The sequence below is a fragment of the Scardinius erythrophthalmus genome, assembly GCF_964197995.2.
Source record: "Scardinius erythrophthalmus genome assembly, chromosome: 5".
Classification (NCBI taxonomy): Eukaryota; Metazoa; Chordata; class Actinopteri; order Cypriniformes; family Leuciscidae; genus Scardinius; species Scardinius erythrophthalmus.
In genome coordinates, this window is record NC_138225.1 from 1,863,072 (window position 1) to 1,888,071 (window position 25,000).

Sequence of the window (25,000 nt, forward strand, 5' to 3'; positions counted from 1 at the left end):
CATCCCGTAAATTCTTCATAAAGGATTAAAAAATGCATCAAATTTTAATTAAACCCAATTTTGGTAGACATAACTGAGCTATTGTAATGAACATGCCGTGTGACTGCTATTAAAATTTATCATGTATTCTGATTGCATATTCTATTTTAACATTTCCTTTGCGATGCACGCTAAACTATATTTATTTATTATTATATTATTTGATGCAAGTAAGATGCTGCAAATCACAGTATTTACGCACAATATTTCAAAGGATTAAAAATGCATCAAATTTTAATTAAACCAAATTTGGTAGAATTTTAGTAGAAATAATCATGCTATTGTAGTATTAATGAACATGCACTGTGAACTGCTATTAAATTTTAAAATGCAATTTGATTGCATGTTCTATTTTAACATTTATTTTGCAATGCTCACTAAACATTACTGATCTGTCATCACATGATTTAGTTTCAGCATCTTTACTGTAGTTGAATGTTTCACTCTTACAAGAAAATGTTCTATATTAGAACATTAAAGGTTCATGCACTTCTAGAAAAGATTGAAGTATTATGCAATCATTTAAGACATTTCTCCTTATACAGAACCTGTCTGGTTCTTTAAAGCTGAACTCTAGAGTTGTGTATAGAAGAGTGTAGAATGATGTGCGTGTCTGAGCATCTCTAACTCTGTGTCTCAGGGACTTCCTCCCGCGCGGCTCTGGCATCGTCACCCGCCGTCCGCTCGTCCTCCAGCTCATCAACTGCCCCACAGGTGAGTCCGGTCGCCTAGCAACAGCAGGGTAACCTTACAGCACCATCGCCTTCAGCGGGCCGGCGCTGGTCTGGGATCAGGTTTGACTGCAGAAACAGAACAAAGCTTTCAGAAACACTGCCATCTAGTGGAGCAGGCCGTGCTCTTGATTTGAACCCTTTAAACTCTACTGTCTACACATTTTGATCTCTAATTGATCTAATTGTTCTCTGGGAACATCAGAGCTGGCAGAGGAATCCTGGGAAAGAGCCCCAGCAGTCTCAGGATCCCCGGTCAGCTCCATCTGCGAACCCCATGATCTGAGACGCTCACCTTACTAAGACATATAATTGGCAGATATTGATATTTATATGCATTTTATATCAGTATCTAATACTGTTATAAAGATTTCATTGATTTACATTACAAGCATCAGAGTTTCATCTTACTTTGTGTCATATAAATATCAGCATCTGCAGCAAATTTCATATTTTTGCTCAGTTTGGGCAAAACCGCGCTGTTTTTCCTCCATATATGAGCCATAAAAGCCTGGTGGATCAAATATGATGCTAAAAATTATGCTTTTTTTATATATATTTTGTCAAAAAACTGTTATATTTCAGAAACATTGATGTTTCTCACTATAAAAGCAGGCTTTAGTTTATGTTGTGTAATGATCTCTGTCTCCTCTCAGAATACGCCGAGTTTCTTCACTGTAAGGGGAAGAAGTTCACGGATTTCGATGAGGTGCGTCAGGAGATCGAGGCGGAGACGGATCGGGTCACGGGACAGAATAAAGGCATCTCACCCGTGCCCATCAACCTGCGGGTCTATTCGCCCAACGGTCAGATTACAGCTCTTAATATTCATCATATCACAGAATCTGAGCGTTTGGGTTAGTCTGGAGTGTGTGTGTGTGTGTGTGTGTGTGTGTTTCTCCTGCAGTGCTGAACCTGACGCTGGTGGATCTGCCGGGAATGACTAAAGTGCCGGTGGGAGATCAGCCGGCAGACATCGAGCAGCAGATCAGAGAAATGCTGATGCAGTTCGTGACCAAAGACAACTGTCTTCTGCTCGCCGTCTCGCCCGCCAACTCTGACCTCGCCAACTCGGACGCGCTGAAGATCGCCAAAGAAGTCGACCCGCAGGGTGTGTGTGTGCGCACCTCAGCACATCATGCACATTAATCCTGACATTCTGGAAAAGCTCAAGCGCATATTCTTTTTGCTTACATTTTATAAAAAAGGGTTTAAAAACAACACACACAAAAAAAAAATTGTTACATGAGATAAAGTAAATGCTAACTGAAATACTATTGAAAAACTATTTTATTTCAGCGAGTTGCCAAGGCAAAACTTCATTTAGTTTAACTTGATGTACTAAAATAAAATAAAAATTGTTTGACATATTGCATGTTCAGATATTCATACAACAAAATATTCTGGGGGATTTGGAAGTGTTGTGAAAATTATCAAAAATGCCGGCGGTGACTAGCAACTTAAAAAAAAAAAAAAAAAAACCACACAAACGCTGGCATGGAAAGAGTAAATGTTAACTAGCGCAGTTTACTAATGTTTACAAATGAATCCTTAATGTAAAGTGTTACCAGGAACTCAACTATCTTCATGACCTTGTGAACTTGTGAACAGGCTTTGACTTTTAAATAGGGATGCACCGATATGAAAATGTTGGCCGATACCGATAACCAATAATTCTTTATATTTAAAAGCCGATAACCGATATATCGGCCGATAAATCTAAATCCACATTTTTATATCATTTTTGAGAGCCTGATTACAAAAATAAAAGTCTCACCATTAAAATCCATATCCCAAACACACAATAATAATGTTCTCATGATAATGTTATGTAGCCGATATGACAGACTTTATCTTTATCTTTATCACTTTATTTTTTTAAAGTGATTTCAATCATATTTCAAGCAATTCAAACCCTCGTGTTGAACAGTGCGCATCTGAAGAGTCTCAGCTGAAGGAAATAATACATTATTTATCAGCTTTAATATATCTTACAAATTTTCTTATTGGCCCGATAACAATAACATTAAAAATGAACATATATCGGCCGATACCGATATGGTGGCTGATATATCGCGCATCACTAATTTTAAAGGAAATATTCTCCTAAATGTGAAGTGTTTAGCAATTATTAACAGAAATAACTGGTGCAGCTTTAACTTCTGTTCCCGATGTGTGATATTTTCAGGTTTATTGGGGGGGGAAATACTTTACATATACAAACATGCACAATATGGCGGAATAAGTCCCGCCTTCTAAATAAAAGAGCCAGTCACAACTTGCCTTAAAGGGACTGTGAAATATCAGTTGTGTGTGTTCTCATGCGTTCTGTGTGTGTGTGAGCAGGTCAGCGGACTATCGGCGTCATCACTAAACTCGATCTCATGGATGAAGGGACCGACGCTCGGGATATCCTGGAAAACAAGCTCCTGCCGCTGAGGCGAGGTGAGGCGATCGCCCGGATTACATCATCATCACATCTATCAACACATGCCCTGAAATCGTGATTCTCTCTTCAACGATTCAATTACAGTCACACACGAAACACAACCATCGAACGAGTTCTGGATATAAACCGATAATGCTGAGAAAAATCCCTGAGACTGAGACTGAAAACACTGTGAAGGAAAGTGTTTCTTTGCTCGCTTTATTACTTTATATACGCTTGTGTTTGGAAACTATTACATTTTTTTTTTTTGACAATTGAGTTGTAATTATTTTCAAAAGTGCTTGTAATTATATAGGTAATTTAATAAAAATGAAAAAAAATTTTTTTTTACTTAATTAATTACTGATTTAATAATAAGAAAAAATATAGATGAAGAGTCGAATCGTAATTCCCAGATTGTGAGGTGCCTCTTATTTCCCTCATTCATTAGAAATAAAATGACTTTATTTATAAATATCACAAATTCATTGCTTATTTGTTAATATTATTATTAAATATGTGACCCTGGACCACGTCACCAGTCTCGAGTCGCACGGGTTTATCTGTGGCAATATCCAACAATACATTGTATGGGTCAAAATTATCCATTTTTCTTTTATGCAAAAATCATTAGGATATTACGTAAAGATCATGTTCCATGAAGATATTTAGTAAATTTCCTACCGTAAATATATAAAACATGTATTTGTGTGAGTGAATGCTGCACAATCGCCAACATAAATGAACAACTTTAAAGGAGATTTTCTCAATGTTTCGATTTTTTTGCACCGTCAGATTCCAGATTTACAATAGTTGTATTTCAGCCAAATATTGTCCTGTCCTAACAAACCACACATCAATGAAAAGCTTATTTATCCAGTGATCAAAATTGTGACCCATGTGACTGGTTTTGTGGTCCAGGGTCACATATATTTAAATAACTTCTCATTGGATGAAACCGTTACAGTGAGGAGCCATTGAACTTTTGGTATTTCCTTTTGTCCTAAAATATTTATTTACCCATGAGATTTTATGTTAATATTTCAGTAATTTAACAATGATGTTGGCTAATGGTCACTTAAACTTTTTTGTTTTACAATAATTCATTTCAAATTTACATTTGTATGATTTAATGAACTATTAGGCTTTTATTTTCTTTGTGAACACTAGCGGAGAAAGACTCTAAATCACGTTTTCTGCAACATCTGTGACAGCAAATTTGACTTGGGGTAGTAAGTAACTACTAGTAAAAAGTATACTTGGTGAACTTGGTAAAAAAGTATACTTACCATGGTAAACCTCAGATGAAGGGAAAGGAGCGAACAGATCTCGTCTCATGGTTTCCCTCTAGTGGAGGAACGTCTGTGAGAGGGTCAGAAAGTCTTCATTTCAGTGACACATCTGGAAAAAACGCTGCTTTCTGTCTTTGCTCGGCAACAAAGGATATTTATGGGAAGCTCTTGGGAAGCAGTGTGCTGACGCAGCAGTTTTACACACGTCGGGTTTTCCCATCAAACGCGCCTCCAAAACCACAAACATGCTTTAGAATGATCCGAAAGCATGAGCAACGAGAGTTTAACCTTTTAATCCAGACGTATTTCTTTTTCTATCTGTACTTCATATCTGCAGGTTTCAGCATCATCCAGTCTAAGACGGTTTAATGCCATTTTCAAGACCTTTCCACCAAAATCAAATCCTGCTGAACACAGACATACAAATGAACAATGGACGCTTTTCATATTTCTGAACGTTACGTTTTTACAAGGAGAAAATATAGATTTAAAAAATCTATTTTTTAATTCTAATACTGGATGATACAGTTTTATTTGTGAATACAAACAGTAATATATAACATTTCTGTTTTTAATTAAACTTTTTTAACCCTTGTGTGTCCTTAAGGACATTTCTGTCTGTTTCATTTGTTCAGTTTTTTTGAGAATTTTGCAAAAATACACAAAAGTGTGTATTTGTATTAGAATTTTAATATTTCACCCTAATTTCCTTTCATAAATCTATTTATACACAAAATAGTTCCACTCAGGACCTTGAGGACAAAGATGTCCCCATTAAATCTATCCATTTAACTATAAAATGATGCAATCTTTCTTAAGAGGCTTTCATTCTGTTGGCAAGGCTTCAAAATTAAAATTTGTACTATTTTTTTTTTTTACCAGATGGCACCATTTTCTCAGGTTTCACACTCGCTTTGTCCCTGTTTTCTGCTGTATTATAGAGCCAAGTGGATCTTTAAAATGAGACCAAACTTAAGCTTTATTAAGAGTTTTTTGACACAGATATTTGTGTTCTCTAAGGACCTCAGTCACTTTTTTAAATCGACGCTCAAGGCTACATAGATTTAGGACATTTAAATGCTAATTAAGGCCTTATTTTTACATTAAGGAATTTAAGACGTTTTACGGATCCGCGGACACCCTGTAACCCATAGATATAGATAAATACAGCAGTTTCTTAGATTAATTAACAAGGTCTCAGAGTAACAAACAGTAGCATATGCTAATCAACGCCAAGTTCGATTCCCAGGGAAAGCAAGAACTGATCAAATGCAAATGTTTACCTTGAATGCAATGCAAGTCGCTTTCAAAGCATCTGCCAAATGCATAAATGTCTCAAACTGTGACAGAAATAAAAAAGGGCCCTATCTTGCACCCAGCGCAATTGACTTTGTACAGCGACGCATGTATCATTCCTATTTTGCACCCGACGCACAGCGGACTTTTCCCTCCACAGACGCACATCGGTACTTGCGCTCGCGCAAACGTTCCCTGGTGCTATTTTGCAGTTTCAGAAAACAATTCCGCCACAGACCAGGAGAAACCTCGTCTAAAGTCAGTGGTGCGTTCAGAGGCTATTTTAAGGGCGCATGCTTGGCCATAATGTAGCGTGAGCACAACACACACACTTTGCTTCTCTACTCTACACAGACGCAGCAGTTTTCATTTTTAGAAAACCATACATTATTACAAGGAACAATATTACCACAAGAGGGAAATCATTGTTGTGTCCATGAAGATGTGAAAAAATATGCATAAATCTAGCTTACACATTTACCCAAATTATCATACGCCTGTTTAACCGAAGCTAATCTGTGTGTGTTTCTCCATCCCCAATGTCACTTCTCTGTGTTTTACGGCCCTGACGAGAACGTCGGTCTCCTCGGCTGTGAACCGCTCCTGGCAAATCCGCCGTTATAATAGCAATCCGCCATGGAACAAGCACACCTGCTCTTAAAGGGAATGTGAGATGTCGCTCTGATTGGTTTATTTCACGTTACACCCAAACCACACCTATGAGTAATGAAGCGACTTCAGATCAACACATTTTAGATTTGCGTCGGGCGCAAGAGTCATTTATCCCGCCGGTATAATAGCAACAGCGCCCGAGACCCGCCCACAAAGTTACTTGCGTTTCAGATCGCTAAAATAGGGCCCAAAGTCTGCAGTCTGAGTGTGAACTCAAACATTTCTCATCAAATTCAGTGATCTGCATCTCTTCTCTTCTGATGTGTGTGTCTGAGTCCAGGTTACATCGGTGTGGTGAACCGCAGTCAGAAGGACATCGACGGAAAGAAGGATATTAACGCGGCTATGGCTGCGGAGAGGAAGTTTTTCCTGTCTCATCCCAGTTACAGACACCTGGCCGACCGCATGGGAACGCCGTTCCTGCAGAAAACCCTCAACCAGGTGAGGCGATGTAGACGAGAACTTAAAGGGAGTAGTTCAATTCAGAATTAAAATTTCCTGATAATTTACTCTCCCCACGTCATCCAAGATGTTCATGTCTTTCTTTCTTCAGATATGACTCCTTAGATGTTCCTTGATGCAACAATTTTATTTAATTTTTTGACTTGCAAGAGTCTGGACTGATATTCCGGCACGACTTGGCATTTCTGACAAGTTTTATTTCGTTGCGTTGTGAACTTATGTTTGCTATTTAAATTGCGTTGTGTTGTGCACTACCGGGCCACCGCAACACACACACTGAAAAGTTCATAACTTTTTTACGCAATATCCCAAAATTCCTTCATAAAACCTTCAACTCTCTGTCGTTCTTCCGCAGCAACTGACCAATCACATCCGCGACACGCTCCCCGCGCTGCGTGCGAAACTGCAGAGCCAGCTGCTGTCCATCGAGAAGGAAGTGGACGAATACAAGAACTTCCGTCCAGACGACCCGTCCCGGAAGACCAAGGCCCTGTTGCAGTCAGTCTCACACTGTCCTTCACATTCAGCATGCTTTAGATCAGTGGTTCCCAAACTGGGGTACGCGAGGTGACAGAAGGGGTACGCCAACAAAATGCTGAGTCTTGCCGTTCATTTAATTCAACCGTACATGAAAGGGTTGACATTAAATTCTGTCGCTGCGCTGTTACACTACGTGAACTCTAAAAAAAGTCTGGGAACCACTGCTTTCGATTAAAGCATCTGCTAAATGAATAAATGAAACTGCAGACGCTGAATGTTCAGTGTGTGTGTGTTGTCGGTTTCAGGATGGTGCAGCAGTTCTCAGTGGACTTTGAGAAGCGCATCGAGGGATCCGGAGATCAGATAGACACGTATGAGCTCTCCGGAGGAGCCCGCATCAACCGCATCTTCCACGAGCGCTTCCCCTTCGAGCTGGTGAAGGTGTGTGTGCTGTGATGGCCGCATTGAGACGAAAATTTAGCCTGGGAAAACCCAGACAAACTTCCGGCAAATTTAGATTTGCTCTGCAAGTAGTCTGGCAAAAAGCTCATTCAAGCCCATTTCTAATCCGTCCAAATCGAGGCTCACTTGGTTTTTAGCGCCCAGAGGCATTTAAGCGACGTCCGCTGGTGAAGCGCACCAACTTTTAAATGCTTTATTATATTCAAATCGCAAACACATGAGGACTGTCTCCATGAAAGACCCACTGGCAGATGAACGCGCTACTACATTTCTCTCCGAAACGGTAGGACATTAAATTAGATTTTAACTGTGACAAGATGATTGACAGGGTCAAGTCAAGTCAAGTCAAGTTTATTTATATAGCGCTTTTCACAACACAGGTTGTATCAAAGCAGCTTCACAGTAATAAATTAGAACAATACATCAATGTTTGTTTCTAGTGGAACGTCTACGTTTGGTAATGTTGATCAATAGTATCGTTGATTGATTAATTCAATTAAATATCCCCAAATATCCCCAACTGAGCAAGCCAAAGGCAACAGTGGCAAGGAACCGAAAAACTCCATCAGGTGACCTAATGGAGAAAAAAAAAACCTTGGGAGAACCCGGGCTCAGTCGGGGGCCAGTTCTCCTCTGGCGTTTATGAACTAGAGGTCGGATTTAACTGTAGGATTAAAAGTATTATATGAATGCCTGGCTGAAGAGATGCGTCTTTAATCTAGTTTTAAACTGGGAGAGCGAGTCTGAGCAACGAACAGTATCCGGAAGACTATTCCAGAGTTTTGGTGCTAAATGTGAAAATGCTCTCCCTCCTTTGGTGGACCTAGATATCCTAGGTATGACCAAAAGCCTCGAATTTAGTGACCTTAAAGAGCGCGATGGATTATAGGGCGATAGAAGATCCGTTAAATAGACTGGAGCTAAGCCGTTTAGGGCTTTATAAGTCAGTAGCAATACCTTGTAATTAATACGGGACTTTATAGGTAACCAATGTAGAGATGATAAAATCGGTGTTATATGATCATATTTTCTTGATCTAGTTAGAACTCTAGCGGCGGCATTTTGGACTAACTGTAGCTTGTTTATTGAGGATGCAGGACAACCGGCTAATAACGCATTACAGTAATCTAGTCTCGAGGTCATGAATGCATGAACTAACTTTTCTGCATCAGAAACAGATAGGATATTACGTAGCTTAGCAATGTTTCTAAGGTGGAAAAAGGCTGTTCTTGTAACATATGAAATATGATTTTCAAAAGACAGGTTGCAGTCTAATATAACACCCAGGTCTTTTACTGTAGAGGATGAAGTAACAGGACATCCTACTATGTTAAAGTTGTATTGTGAGAGGTTTTGTGGGTGGTTTTTTGAACCGATAAGTAGTACCTCTGTCTTGTCTGGATTTAATAAAAGAAAATTATGCGTCATCCAATCTTTTATATCTTTAACACACTCTGTCAATTTGGATAATTTAGCGTTTTCATCTGGCCGTGATGAAATATAGATTTGAGTGTCATCAGCATAACAATGGAAACTAATTCCATGTTTCCTTATAATATTTCCAAGTGGCAGCATATATATTGAGAATAATAGAGGGCCTAACACAGATCCCTGCGGCACTCCATAGTTTACTGGAGTTATGATAGATTTTTCTCCATTTAAATAAACAAAATGGTAGCGGTCAGATAAATACGATCTAAACCAGCTTAATGCTTGTCCTTGAACACCAGTATAATTTTGTAGTCGATCTAAGAGTATTGTATGATCTATAGTATCGAACGCAGCACTAAGATCAAGTAAAACTAGTATTGAGATACAGCCTTGGTCAGAAGCTAAAAGTAAATCATTTGTGATTTTAACGAGCGCAGTTTCAGTGCTATGATGCGGCCTGAACCCAGACTGAAACTTTTCATAGGTGTCATTTTCTTGTAAGAAAGAGCCCAGTTGAGCGGACACAACTTTTTCTAGTATTTTAGACATAAAAGGTAGATTTGAAATGGGTCTATAATTTACTAGATTATTCGGATCTAATTGTGGTTTCTTAATGAGTGGTTTTATAACTGCCAGTTTAAATGTTTTTGGAACATAACCTAAAGATAAAGACGAGTTAATAATATTGAGGAGAGGCTCTTCCACTACAGGTAACACTTCTTTCAATAGTTTAGTTGGTATAGGATCTAGTAAACATGTTGTTGTTTTAGATGAAGTAAAAAGTTTATTTAACTCTTTTTGTTCTATAGTTGTAAAGCACTGTAATTGTTCTTGCGGGGTGATAATCGAGGCTGAATTATAAGGCGCGATTGAGGATTGAACGTTTACAATTGTGGTTCTGATGTTTTCTATTTTCTCAGTGAAGAACTTCATGAAATCATTACTACTAAACTGTAATGGAATATTTTGTTCAGGAGACATCTGTTTATTTGTTAGTCTCGCCATGGTGTTAAATAAGAACTTAGGATTGTTATGGTTGTTTTCTATTAGTTTGCGGAGATGCTCAGCCCTGGCCGCTTTTAGGGCCTTTTTATAACGTGACATACTGTCTTTCCATGCGATTCTAAAGACCTCTAAGTTGGTTTGTTTCCATTTACGCTCTAAATTACGGGTTTCTCTCTTTAGAACACGCGTAGTATTGTTGTACCATGGTGCTTTACTTTTCTCTCTAACCTTTTTTAATCTAATGGGCGCAACAATATCCAATGATCCAGAGAGAATGGTGCTCATAGTGCTAGATAATTCCTCAAGTTCATCTGTTTGTTTGGGTTCACTGAGCAGCTGAGACAGATCCGATAAGCTGTTTGAAAAATGATCTATGGTGGATGGAAGGATTGTTCTGCCTAATCGATAACGCGGCGCAGCATGATATATTACAGGAGTACGTAATATGCAAGTTACCATGTAATGGTCAGTGACATCGTCACTTTGTGGAATGATATCTATATCGGTTGGATCGGTTCCATGTGATATAATTAAATCGAGTGTATGATTAAATCGATGAGTCGGTCCGGTAATGTTTTGCTTGACCCCAAAGGAGTTTAATAAATCAGTAAACGCAGCCCCTAACGCATCATTTTGATTATCTACATGGATATTAAAGTCTCCAACAATTAATGCTTTATCGAAGTTAACTAATAGGTCTGAGAGAAAATCTGCAAACTCTTTTAGGAAATCAGCGTAAGGCCCAGGCGGTCTATATACGGTAGCCAAGGCTAGAGATAATAGGGATGTTTTTCGAACATCTAAGAGCGTAACATTTAGTACAAGTACTTCAAATGAAATAAACTTATAACCCGTTTTCTGAGTAACATTGAGAAGATCTCTATAGATTGTTGCAACACCGCCGCCACGACCATTCAGACGGGGCTCGTGCTTATAGGAGTATCCTGATGGAGTAGACTCATTTAAACCGAAATAATCATTTGGTTTAAGCCAGGTTTCAGTAAGGCAAAGTACATCGAAGCTATTATCTGTGACTATTTCATTTACAATAACTGCCTTAGGTGTGAGTGATCTAATGTTTAGAAGACCTAGCTTTAAAAATTGTTTTTGATTACCAATAGTAACATTTTCTGGTTTAATAACAATTAGATTTTTTCTAGATCCTGCAGTAGATTTATGATTTGATCTCACTAAACGAGGAATAGACACAGTTTCTATGCAATGTTCTACACTATTTATATCAGTTAAATTGGTGCAGCAGAGACTATGATTTGGACTTTTGGTTACTAGTCAAAAGGTATTTAACATTTTGGAGATGTTATCTGACAGAAGATCCGATCCGAATCTGTTTGGGTGTAAGCCATCAGCACGGTAAAGCCTAGGACGCTCCCAAAACAGATTCCAATTATTTACAAAGAGCAGTTTCTGCTCATTGCACCATGACATTAACCATTCATTAAGCGCAAATAATCTACTAAACTTTTCATGACCTAGTCGGTACGTGGGAAGCGGTCCTGACACAATAATCGTTATATCAGGCGATGTGCTGCGTACCGTATCGATCAGATTCCTGAAGTCTTTCTTCAAAACCTCCGTCTGGCGCAGTCTGATGTCGGCCCCTCCCGCGTGCAGGACAACAGTTCCGACGCGCTCGTTCAGAATCTCGGGAACGTGAGCAGCGATTTCAGAAACACGAGCACCAGGAAAGCAGTGACTATGCACCTTACTTTTATTTAACGTAGCGTGTACGTGTCGAACGATGGAATCGCCGATGATCACAGCATCGCGTTCTGTTTCGCGAAGAGGGGAGAAGCGGTTTTGTGTGGATATCTCGAAAACCGGGAGGGTCGGAGAGAGTTTTCTTGGTCTAGACCTGACTCACGTCTTCCGCTGCGGAAAAATCCAGGCTTCGTGATGGCATGTTGGAGCCGGAGTGAACGAGACCATGGCTGATCGCGACCTCGACGTTCGGGACCGATGTTGAGGAACGCACGGAGTAGACGAGGTCGGAGTCATCGGGTTAGTAACGTTAGTCTCTGATTTGTGTGCCTCGGCACGTGATGTTTCAAGAGCTAAACGCCGGTCTATCAGCTCGGCTTTTCTTACTAAAAGGTCGTGGATCTGTTTCTCAACAGCTTCCAGCTCAGACTGCACCGCGTGCAGCTCAAATGTGTCCTCACCTGCACCAAAAGGTAGACTACTTACATTTGATATATTCGCCATTTTAACAGATGGACAGTAAGTTAAGTTAGCAACGACGCTACCAGTGGTGCTATCAATATTAATACTAATTTATGGCTTAAGTCTTGGATATAATCCGTCTTTTCAGTGGTACGGGTGTAGAGTAGACGCACGATAGGCGAAAAAACGTTTGTTTGTAAATGAGTGCGGAGAAGACGCGTTCAGCCGTGATCCACGGACGTAACCTATAAGAGTATCCAGCGTTGGATCACTAGGCTTGAGACGCGTCTGCTCAACAATCCGCGTTATAACTATGAGGTGAGGAAAAGTAGAAAATGTTCGTTGTAAGTGAGTTTAAAGAGAAATCAAGAATTATAAATCAATCGATGGAGCTCCAAAGACAACAACGCGCTCAGACGCGACGCATGCGCATTCGAAACAGGAAGACAAATCCAGGACAGGGCAAATCCAGGACAGGGCAGTTTAAGTGACAGGATGCACCCGACAGATCCGTCCCATAAAGATGACGAAGGAGTATGTCCCAAAGCTTGCCTACTTTTTTGCTACACATTCAAAAGTAAATACCTTTTCTTCACAAAAAGAGTACATACTTTTATGGCGTAGTATAACCGAATTGGGACGCAGCATATGGCTTTACACGATGACGATCTCTCTGATTGGTTTTAGGGGTTTTAGGTCTATCCGATTGCGCCCAGAGGCGTTTGAGCGACGTCCGTTGGTGACGCCCCTTTGGAAATGAGTTATTAATGAAGCTTTGCCAGACCATAACTCAGTTACTACTGAGAATGGTCTGGTTTTAACCAGGCTACCGAAAATTACTATTAAGACAAAAACCTTTAAACATTGATAATCAGAAATGTTTCCTTTAAATTGTAATAATATTTCACTGCTTTTACTGTATTTTTGATCAAATTAATGCAGCCTTGCTGAGCAGAAGAGACTTCTTTCAAAAATAACCGTTTGACCTTTAGTGTTGACCTTTAGTGTTGACCTTTAGTGTTGTACGTCTCCTGCAGTTTTTGTGTGCAGCTACAATGACTACAAAACTCTTTAAGTTTTGTACAAAACATGTAAGACTCTGTGTCACTCATGAGTAACGGTGCAGGATTGTGTCTCCCTCCGGCCTTATGAGTAAAACATTCCACCCTCCTTTGCCTGGAAACACACACACACACACACACACACACACACACACACACACACACACACACACACACACACACACACACACACACACACACACACACACACACACTCACACACACACACACACACACACACACACACACACCCTCTCTCTCTCTCACTCACACACACACACACACACACACACACACACGCACACACACACTCTCTCTCTCACACACACACACACACACACACACTCTCTCTCTCTCTCTCTCTCACACACACACACACACACACACACACAAACACAACAGGAAGAAGCTGATCCACAGATCTGTTTTCTGTAGCTTATAAAATCACGAGTTTAGATGCAGGTGCAGTTCCTCATAATCAACAGAGGGTCAAAATAAACGGTTTCCTGTTTAATTCAGTCACATGTTCTCTGTCCTCAGATGGAGTTTGATGAGAAGGAGCTGCGCAAGGAGATCAGCTACGCCATCAAGAACATCCACGGCATCAGGCACGTGTGTCCTGCAGTTCAGTTTACATCTCTGTCCCTCTCGTGTGTCCCGGGTCACACCTGGGGTCACACCTGGGGTCAAATCTGGGGTCACACCTGGGTCAAACCTGGGGTCACACCTGGGTCAAACCTGGGGTCACACCTGGGGTCACACCTGGGTCAAACCTGGGGTCACACCTGGGTCAAACCTGGGGTCAAATGTGGGGTCACACCTGGGGTCAAATCTGGGGTCACACCTGGGTCAAACCTGGGGTCAAATGTGGGGTCACACCTGGGGTCAAATCTGGGGTCAGATCTGGGGTCACACCTGGGGTCACACCTGGGTCAAACCTGGGGTCAAATGTGGGGTCACACCTGGGGTCAAACCAGGGGTCACACCTGAGGTCAAACTTGGGGTCACACCTGGGGTCACACCTGTGGTCAAACCTGGGATCACACCTGTGGTCAAACCTGGGGTCACACATCCAATCACAAACATCTCTGACTTCAGAGTCTCATCCAATCAGAGAACCAGGATGAGGGTTTTGTGATTTGATTCGTGACAGTAGCCGCGTTTCCATTACCCTTCAAATTGCGCAAATTGAAATTGCGAATTGAAAATACGCCCAATGGAAACACGCCGATTTCGTAAAAACTCCCATATATCGCAAAAAAGTTTTTACGCTCGCATGAGGATTTTTTCAGGCAATTCAAAAAAGGAATATTTTGCAAAACTGCAATGGAAACAGTTTTTTTGCGTACGTACGTACGTACCGGTCGATTCTTCTTTAAACATGACCTGGTGTGTTTGGACAGAAGACGAGACCGAGTTCTTCATTAAGCTCATAAAAGACAGAAATATCACAGGAATACTGGATTCTAAACCACAAAGAAATGCCACAATTCATCAAGAGCTTGAAGCAGATATGAGGGAGAAACACTTAGAAACTCCTCATATGTGCCGCTCACAAGTCTAACACCGTGTCCTAACCACACGCACGATAAAATCCCTCTTCTCCGTGTTAATCAGAGAGTTTGTGCTAACCAGCCGCGACGGCGACACGCGACGATTCTCCAACGACGTCGCGCTGGAACAACAAACACAAAGTGTGGCGATGATGATCTCAGGCGCTGTTTATCTGCTTTATTTAATGTTAAAAGCGTGTCATGTGACTCTGAACATCATTTAGTGCTCCAGCTTTGTGGCTGTAAAAGCAACAATGGATAATCCACCTCAGATCTTCAAATTAAACAAATGGAAAAAAGAACGTTCAAATCTGTAATGGAAACGCGGCTTGTCTGTATGTGTCTCTCCTCGCCTCTCGAATGAACCTCCGTCTGTAGAGTCTCTCTCGTCTTTAGGACAAGAAAACATGTGACCTTTGGGCTTCAATAACCAACATGAGGCTTTATTATTGCCACATGTTTTATTTATGATCCTCCTTTTGTCCAACAATCTTTATTATGAGTTAATGTCTCACGGGTGGCGTCAGACGAGAGGGTCGACACTGTAAATACTTCTTTACATTGCTGTTATATGAACATATGCACAGTTTGGTGTTAATGTTAGAGTCTAATGTTAAGTTTTATTGTCATATCTGCTTCTTATTTTAGTTTTAGTCGTGTTTTCCCTTATGAGTAATATTTCAGACATGAAGTAGTTAAAGGTGCTCTATGTAGAATTGAGTAACTCTTGTTATTAGCGACACCGGTGGCCATTAAGTGAACTGCAGCAGCAGTTTTTTTCTTTTTTTTTTTCGTTCTTCGATTAGGGGTTAAATTTTAAAAGAAAATATGTTTAGCAGCGATTTACTGTTAACGAATATCCCGTCACCGTCCACTGCTGAGATCGACGTTTATGAATATGTGAATATGTGCTGCTCTTTCCTCTCAATGACACAATAAACACACACAAAAATGAGAAACATCAGTTCAGAAAGCACCTGATCATAGAGATGTGGAGATGCTCTCGACAGATGAGCTCATTAATATCACACTGTTATGATAGTTTGATTATAAAGTATATCTGAGACTATAGACTATATAGATCTGACTCTGTGAGACTGTAGTTTGAATGAATCTCTTTTCTTCGCACGACACATTGACATTACAGTCCAGAACGGCTCTTTCAGCATTATCCTGAACATTGTATAAGCATTAGTTTCATGTGTCATTGAACAGAAGAGAGGCTCTCGGGAGTGTGTGGAAAACACACATCTGTGATTTTCCCAACAAAAACATTCCCGAGTCCTGAACATATAAATCAGTCGACACTAGGAAACTAGGAAGTCGGGAAAGGTCTCGCTTTTTAAGTTTCGTTACAAGCTGTTCATTCATCGGCAATAAAAAAGTGATTAATACATGAAAATTCGTACATATAGCCCTTTTAAATGAATCAATTGGACTTAATTTGATAAGTAATCCTTTTTTTTTCGCCCCTCATTTGAGTTTTAGACGTTTTCCTTTTATTTTAGGCTTCATTGATAATTAAATAATTAAATTGAACTATAATTGATACAATTAAACAACTTGATAAATATGTTAAACTAACAATTGAGCTCCAGTTTAGAGCCATTATTTCAGTTATTTCATTCATTTCTTATGGGCTGGGGAGGGAGTTTGTTGGATTAACGCTCTTCTTTCCACCCAATTTTTCCTTTTCTTTCTCTCCTCTGTCGTTCTTTTCCCGGGCCTGTCCGTTCTCTCTGGTCGGACAGAACTGGGCTCTTCACACCGGACATGGCCTTTGAGACCATTGTGAAAAGGCAGATCTTGAAGACTAAAGAGCCGTGCCAGAAATGTGTGGACATGGTCATTTCTGAGCTAGTCAATACCGTTAGGCAGTGTACTAAGAAGGTAAAGGCCTGGTGGAGGGGTTTTCCGTGTCTCCCATCAACCCAAACTATTGCTGTTATCCACCTGTGACCCCCCAGGGGGATTGTGGGTGTTTATCGTCGTGTATGTCCGTGTGCCTGAGCTTTGGACAGAGGTTCTGGGTGGAATGGCTTTGTGTACAGAGAGCCGTGGACGCTGAGGTTTCAACCGCTGGGTGATCGTAGTTAATCATTTGATTACGATCATTTCGTAAAGAATTAACAGCATTTTTACTAGGGCTGCACGATATTCAAGACAAATGTGATGGCTTGTTAAATGTGATATTTCATTTATAACTGAAAAACTGAAAATTATACAACAAACTGGAGCTGCACGATTTTGGATAAATAATTTATTACGATAATTTCGTCAAAAGTAAGGGTTAAGTAAGCATTAACCAGTTAACAGCGTTTTTAATAGGGCTGCACAATATTCAAGGAAATCGTGATGGCTTGTTGAATCTGATATTTGATTTATTCAAACATATTTAAGCAAATTAAAACATTTTAAAACTGAAAATTATATAACAAACTGGAGCTGCACGATTCTGGATAAATTGAGAATCACATTTTTGTTTTGTTTAAAATAGTGATCACGATTCTATGGAAGCTTGTTTCTGCCACAGAATAAAAAATAAAAAAGGTAATTGCAACTTTACATCTCACAATTCTGACTTTTTATCTCAGAATTGCATGATATAAAGTTGCAATTGCATGTTATAAAGTCAGAATTGTAAAAAAGTCAAGTCTTTTTTCCTTAGAATTGGACTTTATAACTCGCAATTGCGACTTTATATCTCGCAATTCTGACTTTATATCTCGCAATTCTGACTTTATATCTCGCAATTCTGAGAACTAAGGTCATAAAAAGTCGCAATTATCTTTTAAAATGTTTTATTTTGTGGCGGAAACAAGGTTCCATATGATTCTGAATCGACAACTAAATAACAAAACGTCATTACTAGAGCTTCTGACACAATGTTAATTACTGCAGTCTATTTAAACAATATATTTAATTAATTTAATTAATTATTGAGTGAATGATTCAATGACTCACTCATAAAGACTTCACTTGTTTCATTACTGGATGAATCCGCGTTTTTGAACGAATCTCTTGAATGAATGATTCAATGACAAACATTTTTTAACAGTCACTTGTCGCCACCTACTGGTGTAACCATGTAATGATACAATCTTTATTGGTTAACTCTATTTTCATTGCTACCGTAGACATCGGTGTTAATATCTGAACTATAAACTTGTATCCCAGAACTTCTCTGATCATTTGAATATTTGTAACACAAAAATAATGATACTGTGTGATTGAAAAGATGCTGTTTTCATATCTATACATGACAACAACTGTCTCTGGGTCAGAATGCAGATTTGAATGTTCGCTGTGATCGTACTTGTCAAAGTTTTAATAGACGAATCATGAACAATTAGGAATAAGATCGTGTAAATGTGTTTGAATCGAGATTGTGATCTTTCAACGCTTAATCGTGCAGCTCCGTAAGCTCCGTAACTAACATACTACAGATTTTACCACCAAAACTAACCAATGATTTCATGCCATCTTGACCGGCCGAACCCAGTCTATTCTCTGCTATCTGCATCAACATAAACTGATATGCATTGGTTCGGATGCATATATTTTCGATAATTTCAACATATTGTACAGCCCTATTTTTTGCTGTTAAAATTATGATTTTTTATTTTATTTTTTACAGCATAACAGCTCAGAGCAAAGCCGTGCACATCAGCATCCAAACCCCAAGCTGACACTGTTCTTCATGAGTTCATCTAGCAGACCTCAGCGTCCAAACGCTCTGTTTATTTGAGACGGAAGCTTTGAGGAAGGCAGAGATGTGGCTAACGGCACTCAGAGACATTGATCAATAAATCTAGTGCAGAAAAACAAGGACAGAAGCTTCTCGAGGACACTTAGGCTAAATCACAAGTCAAGTCATCTTCATTTATATAGCGCTTTATACAATAGAAATAGTTTCAAAGCAGCTTCACAGTAATAAACGGGAAAGTCACAGAATGAATGATGCAAACTTTATCAAATATAAGACTAATTCACTAAATGTACAGTACTCCAATATCTCTCTGATTTACAAAATAATTTCTACAGTGTGTTCTGTTCACTTTGAACTTCAGAGTTTCAAAACTTAAGAACTCAAGTCAATTAGATACAAAAGAAATGCTTCTTGCGATATATAATATTGTCACTGTTGGTTGCAGAAAGGACGAGTATTTGCGACAGTAACCAAAGGGCTAAACAAGGAACAGGTGAATCAAATCAATCAAACAATGAGTCGCTATGGCAACAAATGAGAACATTCTAGAAACCGTAGAAACACAAAGGAAACACCACAAACAAAGAGTTACAAACTTAAAAGTTGATGAAAATGTCGCAACTGAACGTAACGAATATATAGCAAATACCAACTGAGAGATTTTTGTATTTTGTCGTAAAATGTAACTATTATCGCTAACTACTCCGAAATGGCAAGAAAACAAAAAATTGCAACACATTGACATAAACATGAAAGACTGAAATAGTGTTTTATTGTAAAACATACTTGCGACTTAAAATATTTTTTACAGTGCGTTACACTCAAATAATGCAACAAATATTAATGTAACAAAAACTTTAATTGACAAGAAGAAACAGCTAGATTTGAATTACTGTAATATTCAATTAAATATAATATCTTTTTTTTATAAATCAGCAACTGTTTCAACTGTAAAACAATCAGCAGAACAAATATATACAGTATAATGTGTATAAAATATAGAATTATTATCAGCTCTTGGACTGCCTTTGGTTTGCGCTTCTGCTTTCTGAAGGCTTGGGTCTCGGCGACGGGTCGACGTCTCTTCGGCTCGCTGTCGGGTGGCTTGAGGAGAAACCAAATGTCTCACTTGCCTTCTCTTTCCTCTGTGCTGTCTATCTATCTGCCCTCCGACCCTGTCTATCTGTCATCCCTCCACCTCTTCTTCTCTTCCTCCATGACTCTTCCTCTGCAGGACGGGCCTGTTTACCCCTGACCTGGCCTTTGAGGCCATAGTGAAAAAGCAGATCCAAAAGCTAAACGGGCCGTGCCTCAAATGTATAGATATGGTTGTGAGCGAACTCTCCTCCACCATTCACAAATGTAGTGAGAAGGTAAAGAGGAACGAAGCTCCGTTCGTCCACGTCTATCTTAAACGTACGGATAGGCCGATGGCTGGACTTAATAGCAAAAGTCGTAGATGTGAATGTAGTTTTGTTTATTCTAAGGTGGTAATATTATAAATATGATGTTTTTAGGGTCTGAAACGATCTCAAAGATAGTTTAAAGGAAGAATGAGTGTTTTGTCATCGTTTACTCACACTCATGCCGTTCCAAACCTCTTTAAGTGTGTAAATGATGACAGAATTGTAATGATTCTAGTTTTAGTTAATAACAACATCAGTGTCTGCATGTGCAGATTTTGTAACAGGAATATGGTAAATCTCACAACATGTCCAGGTCATATTTAACCTGAAATCAGAAGACAAATTAATTATAAACAGTAGTGGCCAAAAGTGATGCCCAGCCAAGGACAATTTACATCTTCATCCATTATTTCAAATATTATTAAAGACTTTGTAAGCTTATTGAGTAACTGAACTTGGAGTCGATTGTTTTGTTTATGAAAATAATGCAATGAAACATGACAAATTGTGCCGACATCGTGTAAAAACACATGCAAAAACAAGAACCAGCGAAATATTAATAACTGATAATGTTGTAGTCAGCTTTTTGTTCTTCTATGCATTTTTTTGCATAATAAAATAAAACCTGTAGCTGTAGTTTCTTTGCCTTTTTTTAAACAAATAATTATGTCAGATAAATACCTAAACCAAGTTTAGTGTTTTGTTCTTCCCTCATGTTTAATTTGTAAAATATTTGGTTACACTTTATTTTAAGGTGACGTAGTAACATTGTAAGTACTCAAATAAGTACTGAGTAATATTAATGAACTATGTTACAGTTAGGGTTTGGTTTAGTTACTAGTAATTATGCATACTATACTGTTGTTATAATTATAGTAAGTGCATGTACTAACGTGTAACTACGTCACCTTAAAATATAGTGTTACCAAATAATCTCCTCATATTTTTAGGGTTTAATCGAATTTTTAGGGCAATTAAAAACAAATATGGCCTCCGGACATCACTTTTGGCCACTCTACTCTACTATTTTATTAATATTATAGATTTTATTTTATATATATATATATATATATATATATATATATATATATATATATATTATATATATTATATATAGCCTTTTTTGTTGTTGTTGTTGTTGCATTGTGACATTATCTTAATGGCAAATTTTGATGAGAGAATAAATGAGCCATTTGTTTGTCAATCTTCTGTGATTTCCTCTAAATAAAAATGACAAGCACTAAAATTGAAATGAAAACTGCATATATAAAAATTACAAACATTAAAAATATTGATAAATACTACACTACATTCTTAAAATGCTGGGTTGTTGCAGCCCATGTTTGGGTCAAATATGGACAAACCCAACCGTTGAGTTTAAAATGTAATTAAAAAATGTAAACCGACGTTTGTGTTTGTCTATATTTGACCCAAACATGGGTTGAAACAACCCAGCATTTTTTAGTGTAGTGTGTGTAGTATAAAAAAATACTAAAATAACACTGTTACACATAAATCAACATGTTCTCAAATTTAGCGTAGAACAGATTTATTAGGATTCATCAGTCCAGCAACGATCGGTCTATCCTTACCACTCAGATTTCATCCTGGTTTATTTTGTCTGTGTCAATTTGCTTTACTAAGTATTTGTGTCGTTTTTCACACAACAGTAGCCGTAGACATTTTACCCAAATTTGTTTTTGTATTAATAACGCATGCTCCCTCGTATGGCCCCTTTTTTTCAGTGTGTTTTTCTGTCGGATGTGTGTGTTTCAGTTCTAGCGTGAGAATAAGGACTCTCGTATTATAACTGATGCTTCGAGCTGGAAGGTCTTCTTACACCAGCAGACTAACAGTCATACATCTCTGTCTCTATCTCTCTCTCTCATTCCCTCTCTCTCATATCATTTCATCATCACACGTGTCCCTCAAAAATACTCTGCTTCTGTGGATTTGGACTGTATGGAGTTTTGTGTCTGAAAAAAAAAAAAACCCCTGTCATTATTTGCTCACCTTCACCTTCCAAATTCATATGTTGTTGTTTTTTCTAAAGCGCAATATGACATTTTTTTGAAAAATCTTCAAGCTCTTAAATGGACTCAAAACCCCTCACATAAAAGTATGATAACATCAGTCAGAATCACTAGTTTTCTGAAGCTTTGTGTGAGGAACCAGATCCAAAATGAAGATGTTATTTGCTCAATTCTCAACTCCTGCATATTCAAACATATGGATCACATGCACTAGTAAATAAGGTAGAAAATACAATAATTCAGTCCGTCCATTTTGGAGCTTGACAGTCGTATAACTTGTTGTATGAGAAAGAGTTGCATGAAGATTTTTCCTTTTCGTGTTGGACAGAAAAAAAAGAGCAGCTTACGTGTTTGGAAGGACACGAGTAAATTACGTAATAACGCCAGACGGTGTGTTTCACTGAAATCAAATGGCTTAATATATGTATAGGTGTGCGAGTTCTTCTGAAGGTTGAAGGATCGCAGTGTGAATCCACACAAGGACTCGCGTCTTCTCGTCTCAACCCTTCTCCTCTCGTTCTCACTGTAATCTTCATCTCTGAGCTCGTTTGTTATGCCTGTTCGCTCCTCTAGAAACACTCATTTCTACAGAACCCTGATCATGTGATGTTCCACTGCTAGACGCCCATCACTGCATCCCTGTGCAAACCTAAACTCTGCTGGTGTAGTTTCTGCGATTGTATGTTTATATGCGTGCGTGTGTGTGTGTGTGTGTGTGTGTGGGTTGATTTATTTAATTCTACACTGGCTTCAAGTTCCAATGCATCAGCAAGCAAACACAGATCCTGACAATTCGGTTAACATTTATTGCAGTATTCAAAATCAAATCACTATTAACTTTCTTAATACTCATTCCTGGTCTTATTGTGAATGATTCATCAGCATGATTCATGTGCAAAACTCTTGGTATTTGGCTAAATGTTAGAGATGCACGATATATCGGCCACCATATCGGTATCGGACGATATATGTTCATTTTCAATGTTATAGTTATCGGCTCAATGAGAAAATTTGGCCGATATATTAAAGTCGATAAATATTGTATAAAAAATTGGATTTAGATTTATCAGCCATTATATCAGTTATCGGCTGTCAAATATAAAGAATTATCGGTTATCGGTATCGGCCAAAATGTTCATGTCGGTGCATCCCTAGCTAAATCACTGGACATTGCAAAGCCAAGAGGCTCACAACTTACTATTTTAATGCATTGAAATTTAGAGTCATGTGACATGCAGTATGTTTGTGCACAGGGCCTGAAATTAACAAATGCCAGTTGAGGAGAAAATGAAACAGTCAATCCTAGTAAACATAGTCGGTTGTGTCTTAAGTGAACGTGAACAGTTGAGAGAGTAAACACACGTGTGTATCAGTGTATTAGATCTGTGCATTCGCTCTTAAAGTGACAGCAGCCTAATATTCCTGCTGCCGTCTGTCAGTAATGATAAAACACTCTCTGCTCTTGGCTGAATAACTTTTGTAACTTTAATAAGGATTCATCTATGTTTAATTTATACAGTGATAAGTGTTATTTTACATTTGATTTGCATACTTTATTCAATTTCTGTACCTGAAAATTGTCAGGTGTCACAACTGCCTGTTTTTGCAAAAATAGTTTCATGGCCGGTAAAACATATTTATGGCCGATAAATTTTTGGGATTGTGTGGCAAAAAGTTAGTTTTAGGCCCTGTCTGTGCATACGAACATGACTGACATGCATGCATAGCCTATATATTGCAAGAATAGTGTTCTTTATGCTGATACTGTGATTTCACAGACTTTGCAACAGGTTTTCTCTCAATAATGGCTTTATTTTAGAATCATGCTCATTATTAAGTAAAGGGTGTAGTGATCACCTGTTGCAAACTCAGTGTGTTGGTCGTATGGTTTATTGGCATCACAAGCGCGTGTGATTGTGTCACAGCTGGCCCAGTATCCCATGCTGAGAGAGGAGATGGAGCGGATCGTCACTCAGCACATCCGAGACCGCGAGAGCCGCACTAAAGATCAGGTGAGTCCCGTCCCGCCACGAGATCTGAACGTGTTTCATCCTTCCCTCGGGTCGTTCTGACCCGGATTCTTTTTTTTTTTTTTTTTTTTTTTTTTTTTACAAATTAGTGTTCATCAGAGGGGTCCAAGACCCCATGACTTTTATCACACTTGAACCACTAATACACAAAAAATGTAATGGATTCGATGAGTTTTGTGGTTGAAATTTAAAAAAGTAACAGATCCTTCACTCGCGGGTCAATTTGACCCCGTTAGGAATGAATGGGATGTGAGGAATGCTTCAGTTCACATAGAAAAACCTAAAAATGCTCAAAATAAATAAATAAAAAATATTTTACAATGTCTACATGTGTATCTTGACTTTGTACATCGACGCATGTATCATTCCTAATTTGCTCCCGACGAACAGCGGACTTTTCCCTCCACAGACGCAGATCGGTAAATTAGGGAATGAACTTGCGCTCCCGGGGGCGGTTCAGGGAAAAGAGGAGGCGTGTTCCGGCGCAAACGTTCCCTGGTGCTATTTTGCAGTTTCAGAAAACAATTCCGCCACTGACCAGGAGAAACCTCGTCTAAAGTCAGTGGCGCATGTTATTCAGAGGCTATTTTAAGGGCGCATGCTTGGCCATAATGTAGCGTGTGCACAACACACACACTTTGCTTCTCTCATCTACACAGACGCAGCAGTTCACATTTTTGCAAACCATACATTATTACAAGGAAAAATATTCCACACGAGGGAAATCAT

At 38.9% G+C, this 25,000-nt stretch overlaps 2 protein-coding genes across 8 annotated transcripts in view; one reads left to right on the forward strand and one right to left on the reverse strand.

Moving 5' to 3' along the window:
- ciz1a (cdkn1a interacting zinc finger protein 1a) overlaps positions 1-801 on the reverse strand; it is a gene marked incomplete at its 3' end in the record, with an annotated part of 71,970 nt that extends 71,169 nt beyond the window's left edge. Inside the window, exon 1 of the mRNA XM_081366251.1 lies at positions 668-801. The remainder of the gene's footprint in view (positions 1-667) is intronic.
- Positions 1-25,000, forward strand: part of dnm1a (dynamin 1a) — a gene marked incomplete at its 5' end in the record, with an annotated part of 119,745 nt that overhangs the window by 44,789 nt on the left and 49,956 nt on the right. For all 7 annotated transcript variants that reach the window (XM_081366247.1, XM_081366243.1, XM_081366246.1 and 4 more), the window contains 10 exons: positions 680-753; positions 1,427-1,576; positions 1,678-1,881; positions 3,117-3,215; positions 6,739-6,899; positions 7,276-7,418; positions 7,706-7,841; positions 14,081-14,154; positions 16,845-16,983; positions 24,167-24,253. In XM_081366247.1, the coding sequence (XP_081222373.1) occupies positions 680-753; positions 1,427-1,576; positions 1,678-1,881; positions 3,117-3,215; positions 6,739-6,899; positions 7,276-7,418; positions 7,706-7,841; positions 14,081-14,154; positions 16,845-16,983; positions 24,167-24,253 (1,267 nt within the window). The remainder of the gene's footprint in view (positions 1-679; positions 754-1,426; positions 1,577-1,677; positions 1,882-3,116; positions 3,216-6,738; positions 6,900-7,275; positions 7,419-7,705; positions 7,842-14,080; positions 14,155-16,844; positions 16,984-24,166; positions 24,254-25,000) is intronic.